The sequence below is a fragment of the Eumetopias jubatus genome, unplaced genomic scaffold (genome assembly GCF_037043125.1).
Source record: "Eumetopias jubatus isolate StellerSeaLion01/CBP00866 unplaced genomic scaffold, mEumJub1_p1.0 scaffold_3, whole genome shotgun sequence".
Classification (NCBI taxonomy): domain Eukaryota; kingdom Metazoa; phylum Chordata; class Mammalia; order Carnivora; family Otariidae; genus Eumetopias; species Eumetopias jubatus.
In genome coordinates this window covers 194,169,041-194,187,728 of record NW_028274809.1, presented here as the reverse complement: position 1 = coordinate 194,187,728, position 18,688 = coordinate 194,169,041, and the positions used below count along the sequence as shown (strand labels likewise).

Below are 18,688 nucleotides of genomic sequence, written 5' to 3'. Positions count from 1 at the left end.
CCAAAGCGTCTTTTCATCCCCATCAAGGGCATGCGGAGAGAGCACAGCACTGAGCGTGGAGCCCCTGAGCTTCATGGGGACACACTTAAAAATATGTAAACATATAACACATCTCCTTAAAATATCCTCACATGGGGCCATATTCCCTTTGCAAAATAATAATAATAGCTCATTAGGGAGATATTAAGAAAGCAAATTTTGTTTAGTAAGTGATAACAGAATACGAGAGCAAGGAGGCTCCAGGTGGGAATTTTGGATCTATTTGGTGTCTGGCTTCCACTCTGGGCTAGGCAGCCGAGCAGAGGTGCTGCCTGGGGCCTCGGTCACCTGGGGCTCTGTCCCCACCCCTGGTCTTGGTCTCTCTGCCCACAGAGGTGCCCGGGAGGGGAAAGAGGGTACAGACTTCAGGAACATTCCCCTGATGTCTCTAGGAGGTTGGCCACAGAAGCAGGGTTTGTAGAGGCTGCTTTGTTTTTTAAGAAACCAAAACTAAATTAATTTTCAGTTGACCCCTGTGCGTCATGGAGCGTAGGGGGGAGGCTTCTCCCCTGGGAGGAAGTGGGCTGGAGCACAGAGAGGTGGGGCGTTGGGAGGCTGTGCATCCTCGGACAGAGAGGGGTCCCCGGGAGTCGAGGCTGGGAAGCGGCCGCCGCACTGCAAGGGAACAGAAAGGTGTCCTCAGTCCGCGGAGGGGCCAGCCCCACACACAGCCCACATGGAGCACGACAGCATGCCAAGCTCCACCAGCACCCCAGAAAGAGCCCTCGTGGGGCCCGGGCTCCCTCTGCACCAGGGCCACCCACCCAACCCAGGCTCCTTGATCAGAGTACACCAGTGAGGCCAGAGGGAGGGCCCCATGTGGTCCGCAGGGGTCTCCTCTGCACACACTCTGCACCTGCATCCCTGTAGAGATGCCCATTCTCGGAATTGCTGGCTTCCCAGCCGTGCACCTGCTGTGCATGAGTCTTGCCCCAAAGTACAAACATGTCCAACGAAGAGGCTGCCCAGAGCATCGCGGGGGGGCCTCTGGGTTCACCCAGCACTTTCTATTTTCAGGGAAAACTAAGACATCAACATTTTCAATATAGCTCAATGGTTAATTTTATGTGTCAACTCGGCCAGGCCTTGGTGCCCACTGGATGTTGCTGTGAAAGTGTTTTCTAGATGCAATTGACATATTAATCCACCCAGTTATTTGAAGGCCTTAAGAGGAAAAGACTGAGTTCCCAGGAAAGAGGGACTCTGCCTCTGGGTGACTGAGCCTGCAAGATCCATTCTTCCCTGGTCTGCAGCCCGCGTCTGTCCCGCCTGGAGGTTCTGGGTTCTGTCTGTCTGTCTGCTCTATCACTGTCTGTCTCTCTGTCACTGTCTCTTTGTCCATCTCTGTCTCTCAGTCTGTCTCTGTGTAGCAATATCTGCATCATCTATATATGAGCACACATCCTATGGGCTCTATTTCCCTGGGGAACCTTGACTAACACACATAGACTCAAGTAAAAGTGATTCTGAGAAGAAAAATGTTGGATATGGCCCATTTTTAAATCAATAAAGTTTCCAGTTTTTCTCCACCTGCCAACAAACCTCTTAACATTTTTCCCCTTAAGTTCTAGTGGTTAAAAATGCCTACTTAAAAGCAATATTTAAATAATTAAAGCAGGAGGCCACCCCAGGCGCCCTCGGAGGGTCTTGGCTCTGTGCGTAATGACCGGTCCCGTGCAGGGCGGTGGGGCAAGGGCCCTGCCCCGTGTGAGCTTGGCCAACCTAAAGCCGAATCCAGGCTCCAGGAAACCGGAAAGACGGCGAAGAGGTCAGAGAAGAAGTAGAAAATGTGGCTGAGGCCATAGGGGAGAGTGTCAGAGAGGAACCCGGCCCAGACTGGGCTTTAAGGGAGGCCAGACTCCATTTTACATTCGAATCCCAAAATACGGGTTTAATGAAGGTCATAGCTTCAGACGCCAGTATCACCCTTTGAATCTCAATAGATTGAAGTATCTTATTGATTTGAGTCGAGTGGATCCTACTCAACCTATTGACTTAACTCAGCTGGTCAGTGGAAGAGGTGTGACCATCCAGCCACTTAAAAGGGATTATGGTGTCCAGCTGGTAGAGGAGGGTGCTGACACCTTTAAGGCAAAAGTTAATATTGAAGTACAGTTGGTTTCAGAACTAGCCATTGCTGCAATTAAAAAAAAAAAATGGTGGTGTTGTTACCACGGCTTTCTATGACCCAAGAAGTCTAGAAATTCTGTGTAAACCATTCCATTCTTTCTGCATGGACAACCCATTCCAAAACGAATGCTTCTGCCTGAAGCACTGGTACCGTATTATACTGATGCAAAGAATTGTGTTTACCTGGCCGATCCTGCCAAATTTCCTGAAGCAAGACTTGAACTTGCCAAGAAGTATGGTTATATTTTACCTGATATCACTAAAGATGAACTCTTCAAAATGCTCAGTACTCGAAAGGATCCAAGGCAGATTTTCTTTGGTCTTGCCCCGGATGGGTGGTGAATATTGCAGATAAGAAAATCCTCAAACCTACAGATGAAAATCTCCTCAAGTATTACAGCTCATGAATTCCCTTCCAGGAAAGCAGAGTTGTAAAAGAGTTCTGGAAGAAAACGGACTGAAACATGCTTATTTCTCATCATCTTGTCTTGATTTGTGATTCTCTAGATGCTGATGTTAATTTTCCATGTAGCCCTATATCCATTTTTATCTAAAATTGAAATAAAAAATGGAATAAGCAAGGGCTGCATAGGGGAATTGAATCTGTGTGGGTTTTTTCTCACTTAAACAGACTCCCTGGATTTCTGCCAGAGGAAGATGGTAACTTTTAGGGTATTTCTTGTTCATTTTCTCATGATTTTTTCGTCCAGGTCTTGTGTTACCGTTGTTGCATATCAGAATGAATGTGCAGGTGGAATGGAATTGACTTTTTTTTTTAAAGATATTTATTTATTAGAGAGAATGAGAGCAAAAGAAATCACAGAGGGAGAAGCAGACTGGCCACTGAGCGGGGAGCCCAATGTGGGACTCGATCCCGGGACCCTGAGATCAACACCTGAGCTGAAGGCAGATGCTTAACCGACTGAGCCCACCCAAGCATCCCTGGAATGGGGTTGATTGCTAAGCTTGCTCAGTCAAGGTTAAAGCAGTTACTAATGGTGGCCCATCTTAAGAGCCTCAAGGAAGCTCTGCTATCCAGTGTCAAGGTAGAAAGCCTTCAACTCTGGATTATTAAGATGTGGGGTTTGAGCTTAAGGTTTAAACACAGTAAATATGTAGTACAGTATTTACTAGAAAAACTGAAGCAAAAATTCCAAGTGAATTCATTTTCTTAACTCATCTGATAAGAGTAGACAATAATAAGCCATTAACCATTTTCTTGAAAAAGTGTTCTCATTTTACTTATTTCATAGATATTGGAGACCTTTGTTTTTCAATCATTTTAAATGATTTTTGAAAAATTGTTCAGTGATTATATAAGCCATAAAAACAACTGGTAATGTGAAAATTTAACTCAGTTAATGTAAAAGATTCAGCGGTCAGCTTATTTAGCTTTGCAAAGATGTGTTGTACCTGAACCATACAAAAGCTCACTTTATCCTGCTGCAATTAAATCTCGAATAAGTCATGATAATTTTTCCACAGGAAAAATAAATTATTCCTGGCTGTTTATTTAAAAAATTTAAAAGCCTAAATAAATAAATAATTAAATCAAACAGTCCCCTCTGTGAAATACAGTGTGTTTACGAGCTCTGATCTCCCGGTGGTGCTGTGGTCCCTTTGCTCTCCACCTGCCAGGTGTCCAGGGCCCCTGAGAGGCCAGCGCATCTGTTTTCTGGGGCTCCTCCTGGACCCCTCCCCCACAAGGAGGCCAGGGACCCCAGGGCCTTAGCATTCTGAAAGAGGAATTTCCTCATAAGCTGTAGCTGAACCCGAGAATACTGACCTACTCAGAGTTGTCAGCATGGGCTTCAGAATCCAATGGCTGGGGCTCTGTCCACCTCTGTTTCTCCCTTCTGACCATGGGGAACAAACCAAACTTCTAGAGAACATTCTCTCTGGTCTGCTGGGAGCTCCCAGTCTTTACCATGCATGTGTCCACTAGCTCTCCACTGGAAACGAGCAGCTGAGAGACCCTGGAGTAAACCACCATGAACCGCAGACTAAACCATCACAGACCACAGAGTAAAGCACCACAGACCATGCAGACCATGGACCAAACCACCACAGATCACAGTAAACCACCATGAACCACAGACTAACCACCACAGACCACAGACTAAACCACCTTGAACCATGGACTAAAACACCACAGGCCACAGAATAAACCACCATGAACCACAGACTAAACCACCACAGACCATGGACTAAACCACCACAGATCACAAAGTAAACCACCATGAACCACAGGCCACGGAGTAAACCACCATGAACCACAGACTAACCCACCACAGACCACAGACTAAACCACCATGAACCACAGACTAAACCACCACAGACCACAGACTAAACCATCACGGACCACAGACTAAACCACCACGGACCACAGACTAAACCACCATGAACCACAGACTAAACCACCACAGACCACAGACTAAACCACCACGGACCACAGACTAACCACCACAGACCACAGACTAAGCCACCACAGACTAAGCCACCACAGACCACAGACTAAATCACCATGAACCATGGACTAAACTACCACAGACCACAGACTAAACCACCACGGACCACAGACTAAGCCACCACGGACCACAGACTAAGCCACCATGAACCACAGACTAAGCCACCACAGACCACAAAGAAAACTACTGTGAATCATGAGGAAAACGTCCGGTGGACAGGTCTTACTGGGATAGCTCTGCTTACACAGGTGGCCCCATCAGGAAAGCAGACAAGGCACTGCTTGATTATAGGATGCAGCCAAACCTCTGCTTCCATCTTTGTTCGCACACATCAAGATGCCGAGCCCCTCCTGTGTGCCCTGACCAGGTGACCACTAGGAGCAGGGAAGGTAGGTTCCCTTTAAGGTCTTTCAATGAACGGCTCAAAACAGCCCCCACCTGCTAGCCCCTCCCTGCTATTACGCGGGGGGTACTTCCCTGCCATGACAGCACTTCAGGCACTCCCTTTCCCTCTCTGTTGGTCATGGAATCAGAGCATCAGTTCCCCTCTCCCCCCAGAAGACACAGGGAGCCCCCCAGTCAGTCATCTCCTTGAAATCTGATTGTTGGTGTGTATGTCATTATGATCCTGCACACACTGGTGATAGAGGCCGATGAGGCATGGGAGGAAAGCCCAGGCTTCACCCCAGGGGGCAGAGAGGGAGCATCTGTGTTCGGACAAGCCAGAGGCCCCAACGGTGGCTGAGGATGGAATGGGGTGGTCCAGCTCGCCAGCGCTGCGGCTGACACATGAAGTCCCCTACCACGCCCCATGCCCTACAAGGAGCACATCTTCTGAGGAGACGCATCATGACCTGCAAGAGCAGGGCACCCGCCCAGAGCCACCCAGAGCTTAGGACCCAGTCTCAGAAGACCCCCCATTGCTGCCCGCCTCCAAGGACCGAGTCAGGGCCGGCGCTTGGGGTGCACCCCGGTCCTCACAGCCAAGCTCGTGGGAAGCATCAGATGGGAGCAGGCGCCCTGACAGGATTGGGGGCCCAGCGCTTGGGGGCACACCTCCCCCCACCCTGGAGTGGGTGAGTGACAACTGGGCCAATCCAGCCTGCACTCAGGTCCGCGTTTCTGCACTGGGGTTTGCCCCCAAAGGTGGCCCACCAGCCATGGATCCAGCCTCCCTACAGCTGTCAGTCTCACACTCTGGGCTTGGTAAACTAAAGGGATGAGAAGCAGAGCAGAACCCTCAGGACACAGGCCACGGTCAAGAAACGCGGTCCTCACTGTGGTGGGGACTAAAGGGGATGCCTGGAGGCAGACGTGGGTGATGCTCCAGGGAAGGTGGGGCTGCTGAGTGTGGCTGCTGGCGTGGCAGGGAAGGCTGTGCCCAGTGACGTGGGATGTACCTGCCCTCAGGGGTGAGCGCTACGGGAGTTGTGGGCAAACACTCTCATTTCTTAACACTTGGGGCCATTCCCCCCATGTCACAGAGGCAGAGAAGACACTCTTGAGCCAGGCCTCACTCTCTGGGGACAGGGTGTTTGGAGGAGCCTCACACCCCATCATCCCCATGGAACCAGGACCTGGTGCCCACTCAGGACCTGCTGAGTGATTACCTGGCCGACGGTTCCTGGGAAGGGGGAGGCGTCCCTTGGCACAGCCTTGTGGAGACTTTGGGTAGACTTCTGGGTCGGGTACCCTCTGGGAATGTGAAGGCCCCACCCACACCAGGTAGCTCAGCCACTAGCCTCATTTTCAAGGTGAGTGGAGACAGCACCAGACCAGGAGGCCTGTGTATGCTCAGCTCATGCCCAGCTGGCCCTCCCCTGGCTGGCTGCAGGTGACAGCCTCCCTTGGCATGCTGCGTCCTGTGTCCTGGGCTCCAGAGAGCCTCCCACACCTGCTCCCAGCCACTCATGCTGCTGGCCTGGAGAGGCCTCTCTGGACCTCATGGACACCCCAGGGCACCAGCCGGGCTGGCGTGTCGGCTCCCCCAAGCTATATATGGAGCTATACGGAGACAGAGAAGCCAAACCCAGGACTGGAGGCAAATGCCACTCCGGGAACGAGGTCTCAGCCCCACCAAACAGCCCCCTTCCCACAAGAGTCCCCAGGCCCGAGTGTCCTACTGGGTTTGTCCTAGGAGGTGGCCACTGCTGTGGGTAAGGCTGGAGGGCAAGCTCCCATAGTTCCCCCTAAAGAACTGCTCACAGGCCCCAGGCGGCAGGCCAGGACTCTGAGGTGAACTTCCGCGGTACCTAGGCCTGGGTCAGAAAATGCACAAGGTCAGGACGACACCAAAGGCCGGGTCACCAGGGCCACACGGAGCAAAGGAGACCAGAGATGTGGAGGGGCCTGGAGTTGTCTGCCATGCTTCCTTCACATTGTCCCCAAGCCCCTTGCCACGCTGGCTCTGGTACCTTGTAACTAAACTGGGGGAGGGGAGGCCCTGAGTCCCCCTCTTCCCTCCACTGAGCCCCCATTTGTGTCCCGTCTGACCAGGGCTGTCCTGGGCGACTGCTGCCCATGGCGGGAGCACACTGGCTTCCCCTGGGTGGCGCTGGGCCTACCTGGAGAGGCAGAGGGTAGGATGAGCAGGTGGGGAGGGTCACGGGCGCCGGGCAGAAGGCCAGGATCTGCTGGGCGGGGTTGCAGAGGATCTGAGGTAGAGCGGAAGGGCCGTAGGCCAGCTGCGACAGGGGGACCTGTCGCGAGAATGGACAAGCGTCAGCCGGCCACCCTGGGCTTCAAGCCGACGGCCCGCGGAGCTCTGTCCTCCCGCCGCCCTCCTCTGACGCCTGCAAGGGAGAGGTCACTCTCTCGGGCCAGAATGAAACCCCTCAAAGCAGGGCTTATTTTTCCTTTTTATTTTTCTATTTTTCTCAGAGATCCGCCAACGTGCTGGGCTAGGCCAGGATCTCTTCGGTGTTTTGTGAAAAAGCAAGAAAGCTGCTGGTTCTGTGGTGACTGGGTGGCTTGGTAGGTTAAGCGTCCGTCTCTGGATTTCGGCTCAGGTCATGATTGCTGGGGTGTGGGATCGAACCCCCCATCAAGCTCCATACTCAGCGGGAAGTCTGCTTGGAATTGTCTCCCTCTGCCCCTCCCCATGTGCATGTGCTCCCCCCCAAAATAAATAAATAAGTCTTAAAACGCCACCACTGGTTCCTCCCCTCCAGGGGCGTCTGTTACGGGGCGTCTCTCAGCCCGGCTGTGGCAGTAGGAGGGTCTGACTGCCCACATGCCCACTGTCCCAGACACCACAGCACAGGGCTGGGCCCCCTGGTTGCAGGGATTTCTGGAGAAGTGCACATAACACCAAAGCACCCAACCCCTCTGGGCCCCACTCTTGTGAGCTCACCGAGTGACTCCAGGACTTGGGCCTTCCACCTGTCACCCCAAGAGGGGGCTGTGGGCTAGAGCCCTCCAGAGGGAGGCTTGGGGGCTTCCAGACTGAGGTGCCTCCCTACAAGGACAGACCTGGATTCCCCCCACCCCGACACCATGGGGCAGGCCCTGCCACGTCGGGGAGGGGCCTTGGTAGCAGAGAGGGAGTATCTGAAAACTCGTGGCCGCCCACTGAAGGTAAGTGGAGGCAGGGTCCTGAGCGGTGGGGATAGGAGGGGACCAGTAGAGGGGGAGCCAGCAAAGGAAGCAAAGAGCACACCCACATCTGCCTGCACCGGCACGCCCTCAGAGGGAGGGGCTCTACTAATGCACCTGTCACCTCCTGCACCCCCCCCCCCAGGCTGCCTCTGCACACTCCAAGAGTCAACTAAGGACTCTAAGAAAGAACGGGAACCTGGGGGGCCACAACTTGCCTGCCGTATTCATGACCACACCCTGCCGAGCACCTACTGTGTGCGCTGGGCTGAGCTACAAGCTATCCTGGGGGACTAGAGCTATGCACACGGAGGGGTGTGCGTGCAGAGCATCTCGAGACTTGAGACAGGATTTGTGGGGGAGCATCCCTCAGGCTGCATCCCGCGGCCTGGGGATTGGGCCATGCAGGGCTGGTGGCCGGGTGTTGTGGGCCGGAGAGGGCCCTGCTGGGCCTGACTCTGTGTTTGTGCCATTTTGGGGTTTGGGGGATGAGTAGGGTTGGGGGTCTCCCATGAGGGAGCAAAACGTGTCGGCTTGGGCAGCCCTGCTCTGCTGGGGACGCTGGGAGCCCAGCCTGGCTCAGGCCTCTCTCCCTGCACTTGCCCATCTGGCCCTGACTTGCCCGGGGCCCAGCCGCGTGCCTGAGGACTCGCTGCCCACACTTCTCAAGGAACCTTCCTCACCCAGACTGGGTTAAACGCACTGCCACGTTCCCGAGGCCACCCCACCCCCGGAGACCCTCCTGCAGACCCCAGTCCTCACACTCTGCCTCCCTGCGCCCTCCTCGGGGCAAGCATCTGGTGGCAGCCCTGGGGGCCTAAAGATAATCTTTAAATTATAAAACCCATTAAACTTACAAGACTATCTACTCAATAGGTGTAAAATTTTAAGGAAAAGCCTTCCTTCTTTCTTACAGTACCCCAGAGCTTTGGGTTTGAGAAAGACAATTGTCCGGAGTGGAGCTTTGACCCGGCTCTGTGGCCTTTGCTGACTGGTGGCCCTTCTGGACATCACTTCATTCCTGATAGAACCGTCCAGCAATTTTACTGTGGACTCGGCTCCTAAAATTGGCCAATGACCAAAGTCTCCAGAGCACTCGGGAAGCGCCAGCCCAGATGCGAGTTTGGGTGTGGCCTGTGGGGGCCTGGTGTGCGTGTGTGGTCACACTGGCCTTTCCCCACTCAAGTGGGTGCCGTGCGCTCTCCGGAGTCGGCGACCGGCTTCAGGAGGTGGTGTGCGTGCTGCGTGGGAAATCTAGAAGAAGCAGGCACAGGGAGAAGACGGGACAAGGGCGAGCTGCTCCCGGGGCAGACATGCAGAGAGACGGGCGGAGGGCGCTGCCCAAGGGGAGGCTCGGGGAGGCGGCGGGGAGGCTCAGCGGGAGCTGCGGCCAGCAGTCTCCGCCTCCGCTGGGCGCCCAGCCCTAAAGCCCCCCATTCACAGGTTCGCACGTCGGGATCACCCCTAATTCCGGCAAATGCGGACTGAAGCCCTGGCCCCAAGACAGGAGGCTCGGGGGTTCCCTGTGCAGTGGGGGCGAGGGGGTGGGGTGAACAGACGGTGGGGGGGCAGGTGGGTCACTCCGCCCGCGTCTCCAGCGGCTAGGTGCCGCCTGCGCCTCAGAGGAACCGCTCCTGTGAACAGCCGGTGAGGGCTTGCCGTGTCGCTAACACCCTGCGGGCTGTCTTCACGAGCCTCTACTTCCCCATTTGTAGGTGAGGATAAGGAGGCCCACCCTGCCCACCCCAGCGGACGTGGACCCCGAGCCCCGACCCGTCTGGAGGGCCAGCACCCGGGCCCGACTCACCGTGTCCTTGAAGGCCCCCAGGACAGCTGCTGTGAGGACGCCCAGGAGCACGCCCAGCGTGTTCAGCACCGCCGAGGCCCAGAGCAGCCGGTAGAGGTGAAGCACGTCCTGACAGCCACGCACGCCCACGAACTCATAGTAGGTGAGAGGGGGCTCCGTGCTGCCCAAGGAGAGGCAACTGTCACCCACGCTGGCAAGGGGGTGACGGGCCAGCCGGGCAGGGCGCAGAGTGCAGGCGCTCGAGTCCGTGCACCGGACCCGGCAAGCTGTGGTCTCTGCTGGGAAGACCCCGTGGGCCTGGTTGGTGTGTGGGGGTGGCCACCCCCCGGGAACCAGCCCAGATGCACCCTGGGGCCATGGGGCAAGGCTGTCCCCCAGGGCGTCTGGAAATCCCTCTGGGGAAAGAGCCCAGGCCTCTGAGCAGGAAGGACCACCCAGGCCTGCTCCCCAAACCCAGGCCCAGGCAGAAAGGTGACGACTGAGTCCCCTCAGAGCAAGCAGAACTCGTGGCTGAGCCGTGACCACGGGAGGGCGAGCCCCCTCATCCCAGCCCTCCCAACACGGGCCTGCGGGGCTCCGCGCATGGGGGCCATGGCGGGGGACCGGCAGCCGTGATGCACACGCGTGCTGCTTCTCCCGTCTGGGCTTTTGGAAGTGGGATGGAGCTCTTGTTTGTGGGGAGGCCCCCACGGCGCTGTGAGGCTGCCCGCAGCCTGGGCAGGTCCTCCCAGCCCGTGTCAGAAGCGAGCCCTCCACTGTCCACAGAGGACGGGAGAGGAGCTTCCAGAGCCGGCCAAGCCCGGGGAAGGGAGCCCTGGCCGCCGCCGCCGCCGCCGCGGCCCCAGCCAGGCCCCAGCCAACCAGGGAGACATCACTGAGAAACCGGACGCTCACATCCAGCTCCGACAGCGCCACAATGAGGAGTGGGAGGCCACGGCCTCCCCCATCCTGCACCACCTCACCGAGCCTCGGTCTCTCCCCACTCCCCTTCCTCACAGGGGAGGCGGCGGGGTGCGGGGCCGAGGGGCCGGAGGCAGGGGTCCCCCTCACCTCTGGCAGCTGTAGAGCTCACAACAGTAGCAGGTGCTGCTCTTCACCTTCAGCTGACACGGGCCGCTCGAGGGGTGGCAGGTGACCTGCACACAGAGAGACCTTATCCCAGTGGGCAGGGCTGCCGCCCCGGGAGCCACGACCCACCACAGCTCCCAGGGCAGTCAGGCAGCTCCTCTTGCTGAGCCTTGTCTCCCGAACTGCCCCTCCCCCACCCATTCCAGGTGTAGTGGGTTTGCGGGGTGGCAGGGCCCTCCCTGCTAGAGGGGTTCAAGGGCCCTGCTTGGCCAAGCCAGGGGCTCCAGGCAGCAATTGTTTGGTGGACAAGGAGAAGGAGAGGGTTTTCAGGCACCAAGCCTGCAGGCAGGGACAGCTCCAGGAGGGCACAGGTGGGGATGCCTCCAGGTGAGACCTCTTCCTGCCCACAGGTAGAAGAGCTCCCGATCTGGCCAAGCCAGCCTTGGGTAAGCAACATGGAGGCTTCCTTTTGGGTGCCTGCCATAATGGCACTGTAAATGGTTGGGAGATTTTGATGTTAAAAGAGCAAGATTGGAGCAAAAACACATGCCTCCCTCCTCCCCCCAGTGCTTTTCAACATGTGGCATGAGCCATACAGCCCGTGTTTGGGAAGTAAGTAAGGCAGAGACCACCGAAATTCAGAGGGGAGACAGTGGCCTTTGGGGAGGAGAAGAAGCGTCTGAGGTAGGGTGGCGTGCCAGGTGAGGGGCAGGGTGCAGGCTCAGCTGGCCTGGGGCAGGTGAAGGAGCAGGGCCAGAGCCCAGAGGTCCTCAGAGCGTCCCAGGGCCCCAGCCCCTCCTTGGCCACACCTCCAGAACCACTGGCCATGGAGCCTTCCTTTCAAGGTCCTGTGGTTACAGGCCGCGGGGTGCTCTGCTGTGCGTGAGCACCTGCAAATGGTAAGGGAGGTGTCCAGACCAGCAGGCCAGCAGGGGGCAAGCTGGGGGCCCCAGGTGGGGCTGGAGGCTGAGGGGCCGGGGGACAGGGCAGTGGAGGGAGGACGGGGCAGCACGTGGCTCTCCCGGGAAATGTGCCACCACAGGGGACAGTGGCTTAGAGCTGGTCAGCTGGTGGGAGGCCTCTAGCCTGGCACTGCCCACTGCCCGTTCTGCAGAGCTCTGGATGGCCACACCCCTCTGTTTACACCTTGCCCTCAGCCATCCTCACACCCGAGAGACCAGGTTGGGTAGCTGGGACAGAGACCGTCCGGCCTGTAAACCCTGGAATGTTACTGACCCTTTACAGGGAAGGCTGCTGGCCACTGCTTTAGAGCATTTCAGACCCTGTGTCCACTGAATCAACAAGCTGGGGGGCGGGGGCATCAGAATTAGCTCGAGCTCCTGGGCCGGCTCCAAGAGACAGAAGATTGGGAACAAGGAGGGTGCCAGGGCAGCCCCAGGTCACGTAGGCCTGTCCCCAGAAGGCCTGACAGATGGGGCTCAGGACGGGGTCCCGCCCCTCTGTGACCCCAGGAGCAGAGGTCAACAGTTGGCCCTCAAGTGACCATACCTCAGTGTGGGCAGGAAGGGCGGACGGCAGAAGGGTCTGCGGCCGGGTGGGGGTGTGCCGGGAGGGCCCGGACAGAGAGGCCTCGGGATCCCCATCCCCCGCCGGGGAAAAGGCCAGGAGGGCTGGGGGCAGCCTTTGGAGACGGGTGCCGCCCCCTGGACCGGACAGCAGGGAGCCTCCAGGCCTTGAGGTTCGAGGAGCGCCCGCAAGCCACGTTGGGGGTGAGCCCTGGTGTCTGCTCCCGGTGCCCGGCTCGTCCACACTTGTGCAGTGGGGAGGCCATGATTCGTCAGGCTGACACAGTTATGCAGAGCTGGCGTAGGACGGCCCGCCCGAGCGGAAGTGGCCCCGGGACAGCCCGGCTGCTCAGTCAGTGAGCCGGCCGCACCCACCCCGCAGGGGGCTGCAGGCCCGCTGTGGGTCCGCGAGGCGCGCTGCATCCCGTGGGTCAGCAAGCACGCCAGAAGCAAAGCACTCAGCTTCTGAGGGGGCACAGGGAGCCTGGGGGCCCGGTTAGCGGAGTGAAGCCCCCCACGCCACCTGTGCCCCGCGTACCTCCGTCGGGGGGGCGTCGTGCACGTGGCCCACCTCGCTGGCGAGAAACTGGCATCTTCCCTCGGTGAGGGGCCTGAGCTCCTAGGCACAAGGACACGCGGAATGTGGCTGTTTCGTTCCCCCGTCAGGAGGGCCCAGGGGTGAGGTCAGACCCGTCTGCCTGGGCTCTGAGCCTCAGGGAGGGGCACCAAAGCCAACTGGAGGCTGAGGCGGCGGGCACCGAGGCTCCTTCCAGAGCAGCTGGGCCCCAGAGAGCAGGACCTGCCCTGCAGGCGCCGACAGGTCCCTCCTCCCTCCACCCGCATAACAAGACACGTTCTACTAGGAAGGGAGAAAAAAGCGCTCCGCATCAATTCATTTACCCGGCCCATCCTCCACCCGGTCATCCAGTCATTCACCTCTGCACCCCTCCACCCCTCCACCCCTCCCTCCCTCCAGCCCTCCCTCCCTCCCTCCCTCCCTCCCTCCAGCCCTCCCTCCCTCCCTCCCTCCCTCCACCCCTCCCTCCCTCCACCCCTCCACCGCTCCACCCCTCCCTCCCTCCCTCCCTCCCTCCCTCCACCCCTCCACCCCTCCCTCCCTCCACCCCTCCCTCCCTCCCTCCCTCCCTCCACCCCTCCCTCCCTCCACCCCTCCACTGCTCCACCCCTCCCTCCCTCCACCCCTCCACCGCTCCACCCACCCCTCCCTCCCTCCCTCCCTCCCTCCCTCCATCCCCTCCCTCCACCCCTCCCTCCCTCCACCCCTCCACCGCTCCACCCCTCCCTCCCTCCACCCCTCCACCGCTCCACCCACCCCTCCCTCCCTCCCTCCCTCCCTCCCTCCACCCCTCCACCCCTCCCTCCACTGTGTCCACTGAATCAACAAGCTGGGGGGTGGGGATATCCCTCCACCCCTCCCTCCTTCCCGACAGCTGTCCACCCACCAACCACTCAACATACATCCACCACCTATGGCCCTATCCAAGTCTGTGCCCAGCATCCAGGGGTCATCGCAGTGCCAGACTAGGAAGGTACCCAGGTTAGACACGGTGCCCGCCCCTAGGGGACACAGCAATAACAAGGAGTATTTATTTCTCCGTTAGTCCTATTTCTCAGAGCGCTCCCAGCTCTGACCCTAGAAGAGCATAGGAAACCACCCGTGACTGCACCTTCTGGACAAAGCCCAGGGGACGGAGCTGAGCAGCCGCGTGGGTCTACCTTCCCTCAGAGATGGGTGAGGACGGATGGAGGACAGACGACAGGGCTGTGCAGGGCCAGGGGCTGGGGGGCTGGTGCCACCGCTGTGCAGGCGCCCTGAGGCCCTGCGGTGACCGCCCCTGAGCCCTCGCCAGATGCCCGCTGACTCCGCTCTGACCCTCCCTCCCTCGGGGGTGTCATCCCTACAAGGCCCTGTTCTAGCAGCTCCAGCTCAGCGTCCCACCCGGTCCCGGGCACTGGTGATACCGTGTGACAGACGGCAGCTTCCTGCCGACGAGGAGGTTCCTGTGCCCTTCCTCACGCCGATAACCACGTAGCAACACCCTTTCTGACTTCGTGGCCTTCCTGGAAGGGTCCAGATGCACGGGTCACCCTGTCCTGGGCCAAGTCCAGCCCCACGGGAGCGCCGGCCACATGGTCTGGGACATCTTGCCACTGCTTCTGCTCCAGTCTTCTGGCCACTGTACCACATGCCACGGACGGGGAGGCCTGAATCACGGACACCTGTTTCTGCAACCCTAGCAGCAGCCCGAGACCAGGGCGCCGGCCTCTTCCGGCCTTGCCTCCCCCGGCGGACAGCGGGCTCTGGTCTCTGTCCAGACACTAATCCCACCCCATCTGACCCTGATCGCCTCCCAGTGGCTGGTCCGCACAGCGGTCTGGCCACCACACACGTGTTCTGGGGACACAGACGTTCAGCCGGCTGACGCCACCTTCAATCAGAGACGAAGAATTGGTGTCAGACTTGGACTTCCCAGTAAATCCTCTTCCTAACACAGAAGCACTGGTGACCAGGTTTCATTTTCTGTCTGATCTTCAGTGTCCAATCAGGATGAAATATTCTTACTAGTTTGAATTAAATAAAACTGTGACCTATGTTAGTCCCACCTGTCACACAAACTTGGTTTTTGAATGTATGACAGCCTGAGAGATTGTGTTTCTCGGGGGATAACCCTCATCTCTGCAGGGGCTGGAGAGAGCCCAGAGTCCCACTCATTCTGCTCTAGGAAAATGGGCAGTGGTGTGCAGAAAGACCGTTGACACAGTTTTTATTTCTTAACCGTTCCACCTAGATTAACATTAAGACACCACACTTACTAATATCAGACTCTAAGTCACTAAAGCTCAGTTGAAACCCTGTGTGTCTCCTGCAGGGGTCGGCCCCCTATAGCCATTGGGCAATGTCCAGCCCGCAGCTTGATTTTGTAAATCAAGTTTTATTGGCACAAAACCATGCTCATTTGTCCACATATGGTCTGTCGCTGCTTTTGTGTTGCAACGGCGGCACTAAGTAGCTGTGGCCAAGGCCACGTGGCCACAGGCCCAGTGTGCTGACCCTGACCTTTTCCAGAGAGATCGGCTGCCCTGGCCTGTTGCACAGGGGGAGGGCAGCTGTGAACGAGGAACTGGGGCCCCCGGGAGGAAGAGAACACTGTGCCCCCGTCGTCTGCAGCGTGGCGAGTCCCAGCCGCGAAGCCGTTCTGCACAAGTCCGTGCTGACCCCATTATTTCCCATGTCTCCTGTGATAAACCAGAACCACGAGTCCTGCAGACAATCCTCCAGAAGGCCCCGCTGGGTAGAAATCAGTGATTCCTGACAGATGTCCTGACGACCTTCCGAGTCCCGGGGCCCGGCATTCCGCTTTGCGAGGCACCCGCCAGTTTGGAACGAGGGAGCGCTAGCAGCGACATGCACGCCTGGTCTGCAAACCAGTCGACAGATCCCACTCGTCCGAGAAAGGGGACAGGTGCCAAGGGAGCACACGCCTTCCCTTGTCACTCCCGCACGCGGCATTGAGGAGACCCCCCCTGCTTCAAAACAAGTGGTTTTGAAGGAAATTTCTCTGCGACGTGTCTGAGTGGGAGGAGAGACCAGCAGACACCCATGCACAGGGCAGACCTCAAGACCAGGGTTCCCAAGGCTGCCTGCCCAACCCAAGCCCCCTGGCCTCTGCTGGGCAGGCAAGGCGAGTGCCGTCGGCGCCGGGAGAGAGGAGCCTGGAGTGGAGGCCGTGAGCGGCAAGCGTGCAAGCGACTGAAGGCCCGAGGCTGGGACTGACCCGGGAGGGGAGCCGAGGCCCGGCGGGCACTGGCGTGGTCCTCGAGGCCCAGCCACATTGTCACCGTTCCTAGGTGCTTGTGGGCACAGGAAGGGGCGTCCACCCTGCAGGCCCAGCGGTCCAGAGGCCACCGGCCGGAGCTCTGCAGGCCTGGGTGCCGCTGGGCTCAGCGCTGTGCCCGGCACCACATCCGGCCCCCTGAGGCCTGTGCTCCCCACATCCTGGTGTCCCTACATTTTGTCTCCCGGTTGTCGGCATCTTAACATCATAATATTGGGAGGTGTTAAAAGCCGGTGACAAGTTTGTAGGAAAGAGCCTTTGGTCAATTGATTTTATCGTCTGTTGGACAATCACCCCCAGCCCCCAAGTCCGGCTGCCCATGCTCAGCCTGGAAACTCAGCTCCTTTGGACCCACGTCCGTGTCTTCCCCAATGCACACGCCCTGCGCAGGGAGGGCGGGCCAGCCCTGCAGACAACGGCCACGTCAGCCAGAGCAAAGCAGAAAACCAAGCCGAGGACTAAAGGAAAGTGCAAGGGTGTGAGGAGTGGGCCGTGTGGCGGGCTCAGCAAGCACCCTCGGTATCTGGGGAAGCCTGAGCTCTCTGGAGGCGGTAGCACCCCGGGGCTGGCCAACCGCACCTACAGCACTCACTTCAAACCCCTGACCAGAGAGAGTGAAGCCGTGCACTTCGTCCTTGCATTTTAAAACTTTTATTCGGAAATAATTTCAAACTTACAGAAAAGTGGAAAGAATAGGTTACTATAAGGCAAACCCGGATTAGCCTAAGATTAACACCAGGTGCCAGCACTTTTTCTTTTTTTAAAGATTTATTTATTTATTTGACAGAGAGAGCACAAGTAGGCAGAGAGGCAAGCAGATGGAGAGAGAGGGAGCAGCAGGCTTCCCGCTGAGCAGGGAGCCCGATGCGGGACTCGATCCCGGGACCCCGGGATCATGACCTGAGCCGACGGCAGACGCTTAACTGACTGAGCCACCCAGGCGCCCCTTGCACTTTTTAAAGACCTAGGAAGCATTCAAGTTTATTCAGGGCACGTTGGAGCCTCACGAAGTTCTGACAGCTTTGCCTTCTCAGGGCAGAGATGGGGTGCCAGGTCGGGACCACTGTGGAAGGATGGACAGACAGAAAGTGGGGCCAGGCCCCTGCTCCCCACATTGATCCCACCCCCAGGGGCCTGGGCCTCATGCACAGTCCCTGAGCTGGGAACCCAGAGCACTCTCCCTCAGCTCCCTTCCAGACGAACAAGGAAAGGTGCATCAGGGCCCTGCACCCAGCCCCCTCACCATGCTCCCCCAGCCCCTTCCTCTCCCAGGTCACCAGTCAGGCAGAACCTGGGGCCCAGTGAAGATGCCCATCTTCAAACACCATGTCACCACTTCTCAGGAAAACCCAGCTCTTGCTGGCTCTGTAGTTAATAGAGGGAAAAAGATGGTCTCGTGAAACCTTCTGCCCAGACTCTGTCTGTGGGTTCCCAAAAGTCCACATCTCATTTCAACTAAAAGAACAGGGTCTGCCCAGAAAAGGGTGGTCTTCCTTGATTTGGCAGCCCCTAAAAGACACACGTGACTCGAGGTCATCCTCAACCACACCCTGGGAGAGGAGCATCACCCCATTGCGAGTAGAAGACTGGCCTGAGCTCACAGTTTGCTCCTGGGCTTCTTGGACTGAAAAGCCTGCACCTTTTTATCTGCCTCCCCCCGCCAAGGGCTTTGCTCAGCCCTGGGGACCCCGGGCAGCACCCCACTCTTGGTACCAATCTCTTAGTCCATGCGGGTTGCTGCCACAAAGACATCGTAAGTTGGGGTCAGTGAGCAACAGACATCTGCTCCTCATGGTCTGGCAGCTGAGAGTCCAGGGTGAGGGGGCGCCAGACCCAGTGTCTGGTGGGAACCCGTCTCCGGGTTCAGCGACAGCGTGGGCTGGCCCACGAGGAGGACGTCCCTTCACAGATGCCCCACCTCGTGACCTCCCAAAGGCTGCACCCCAGTCACCGTTGCCTTGGGGACTAGGTTTCCACATGAGCATTTGTGGGGACAGAGCATTCCGTGGGCGGCACAACCCTGACACCGTTGCTGAGCGGTGTGCTTACTGGCGAGCTCGGAGGCCTCGGGGCAGCAGGAACACGGTGTCTGTCGGCGGCCCACCCGGCCCTCCTCAGGCTGTAGACGTCTGTCGCGGCGTCTCCGCGGACAGGACACTGGGAAAGCCGACACGGCTCGCCTGGCGGACGGCAGAGGCC

General features: G+C 58.0%; 1 protein-coding gene and 1 pseudogene across 2 annotated transcripts in view; one reads left to right on the top strand and one right to left on the bottom strand.

Annotated features, from left to right (window-relative positions):
* Positions 1-519: 519 nt before the first annotated feature.
* Positions 520-18,688, bottom strand: part of TMEM255B (transmembrane protein 255B) — a 35,904-nt gene continuing 17,735 nt past the window's right edge. The window contains exons 5-10 of one of the 2 annotated variants that reach the window (XM_088022222.1): positions 13,171-13,251; positions 11,089-11,174; positions 10,039-10,198; positions 7,202-7,336; positions 6,330-6,332; positions 520-654 (exon numbers count right to left, since the gene is read on the bottom strand). In XM_088022222.1, the coding sequence (XP_087878348.1) occupies positions 520-654; positions 6,330-6,332; positions 7,202-7,336; positions 10,039-10,198; positions 11,089-11,174; positions 13,171-13,251 (600 nt within the window). The remainder of the gene's footprint in view (positions 655-6,329; positions 6,333-7,201; positions 7,337-10,038; positions 10,199-11,088; positions 11,175-13,170; positions 13,252-18,688) is intronic. The other variant, XM_028087373.2, reaches the window with a different exon arrangement.
* LOC114196649 (large ribosomal subunit protein uL15m pseudogene) lies at positions 1,702-2,642 on the top strand (annotated as a pseudogene).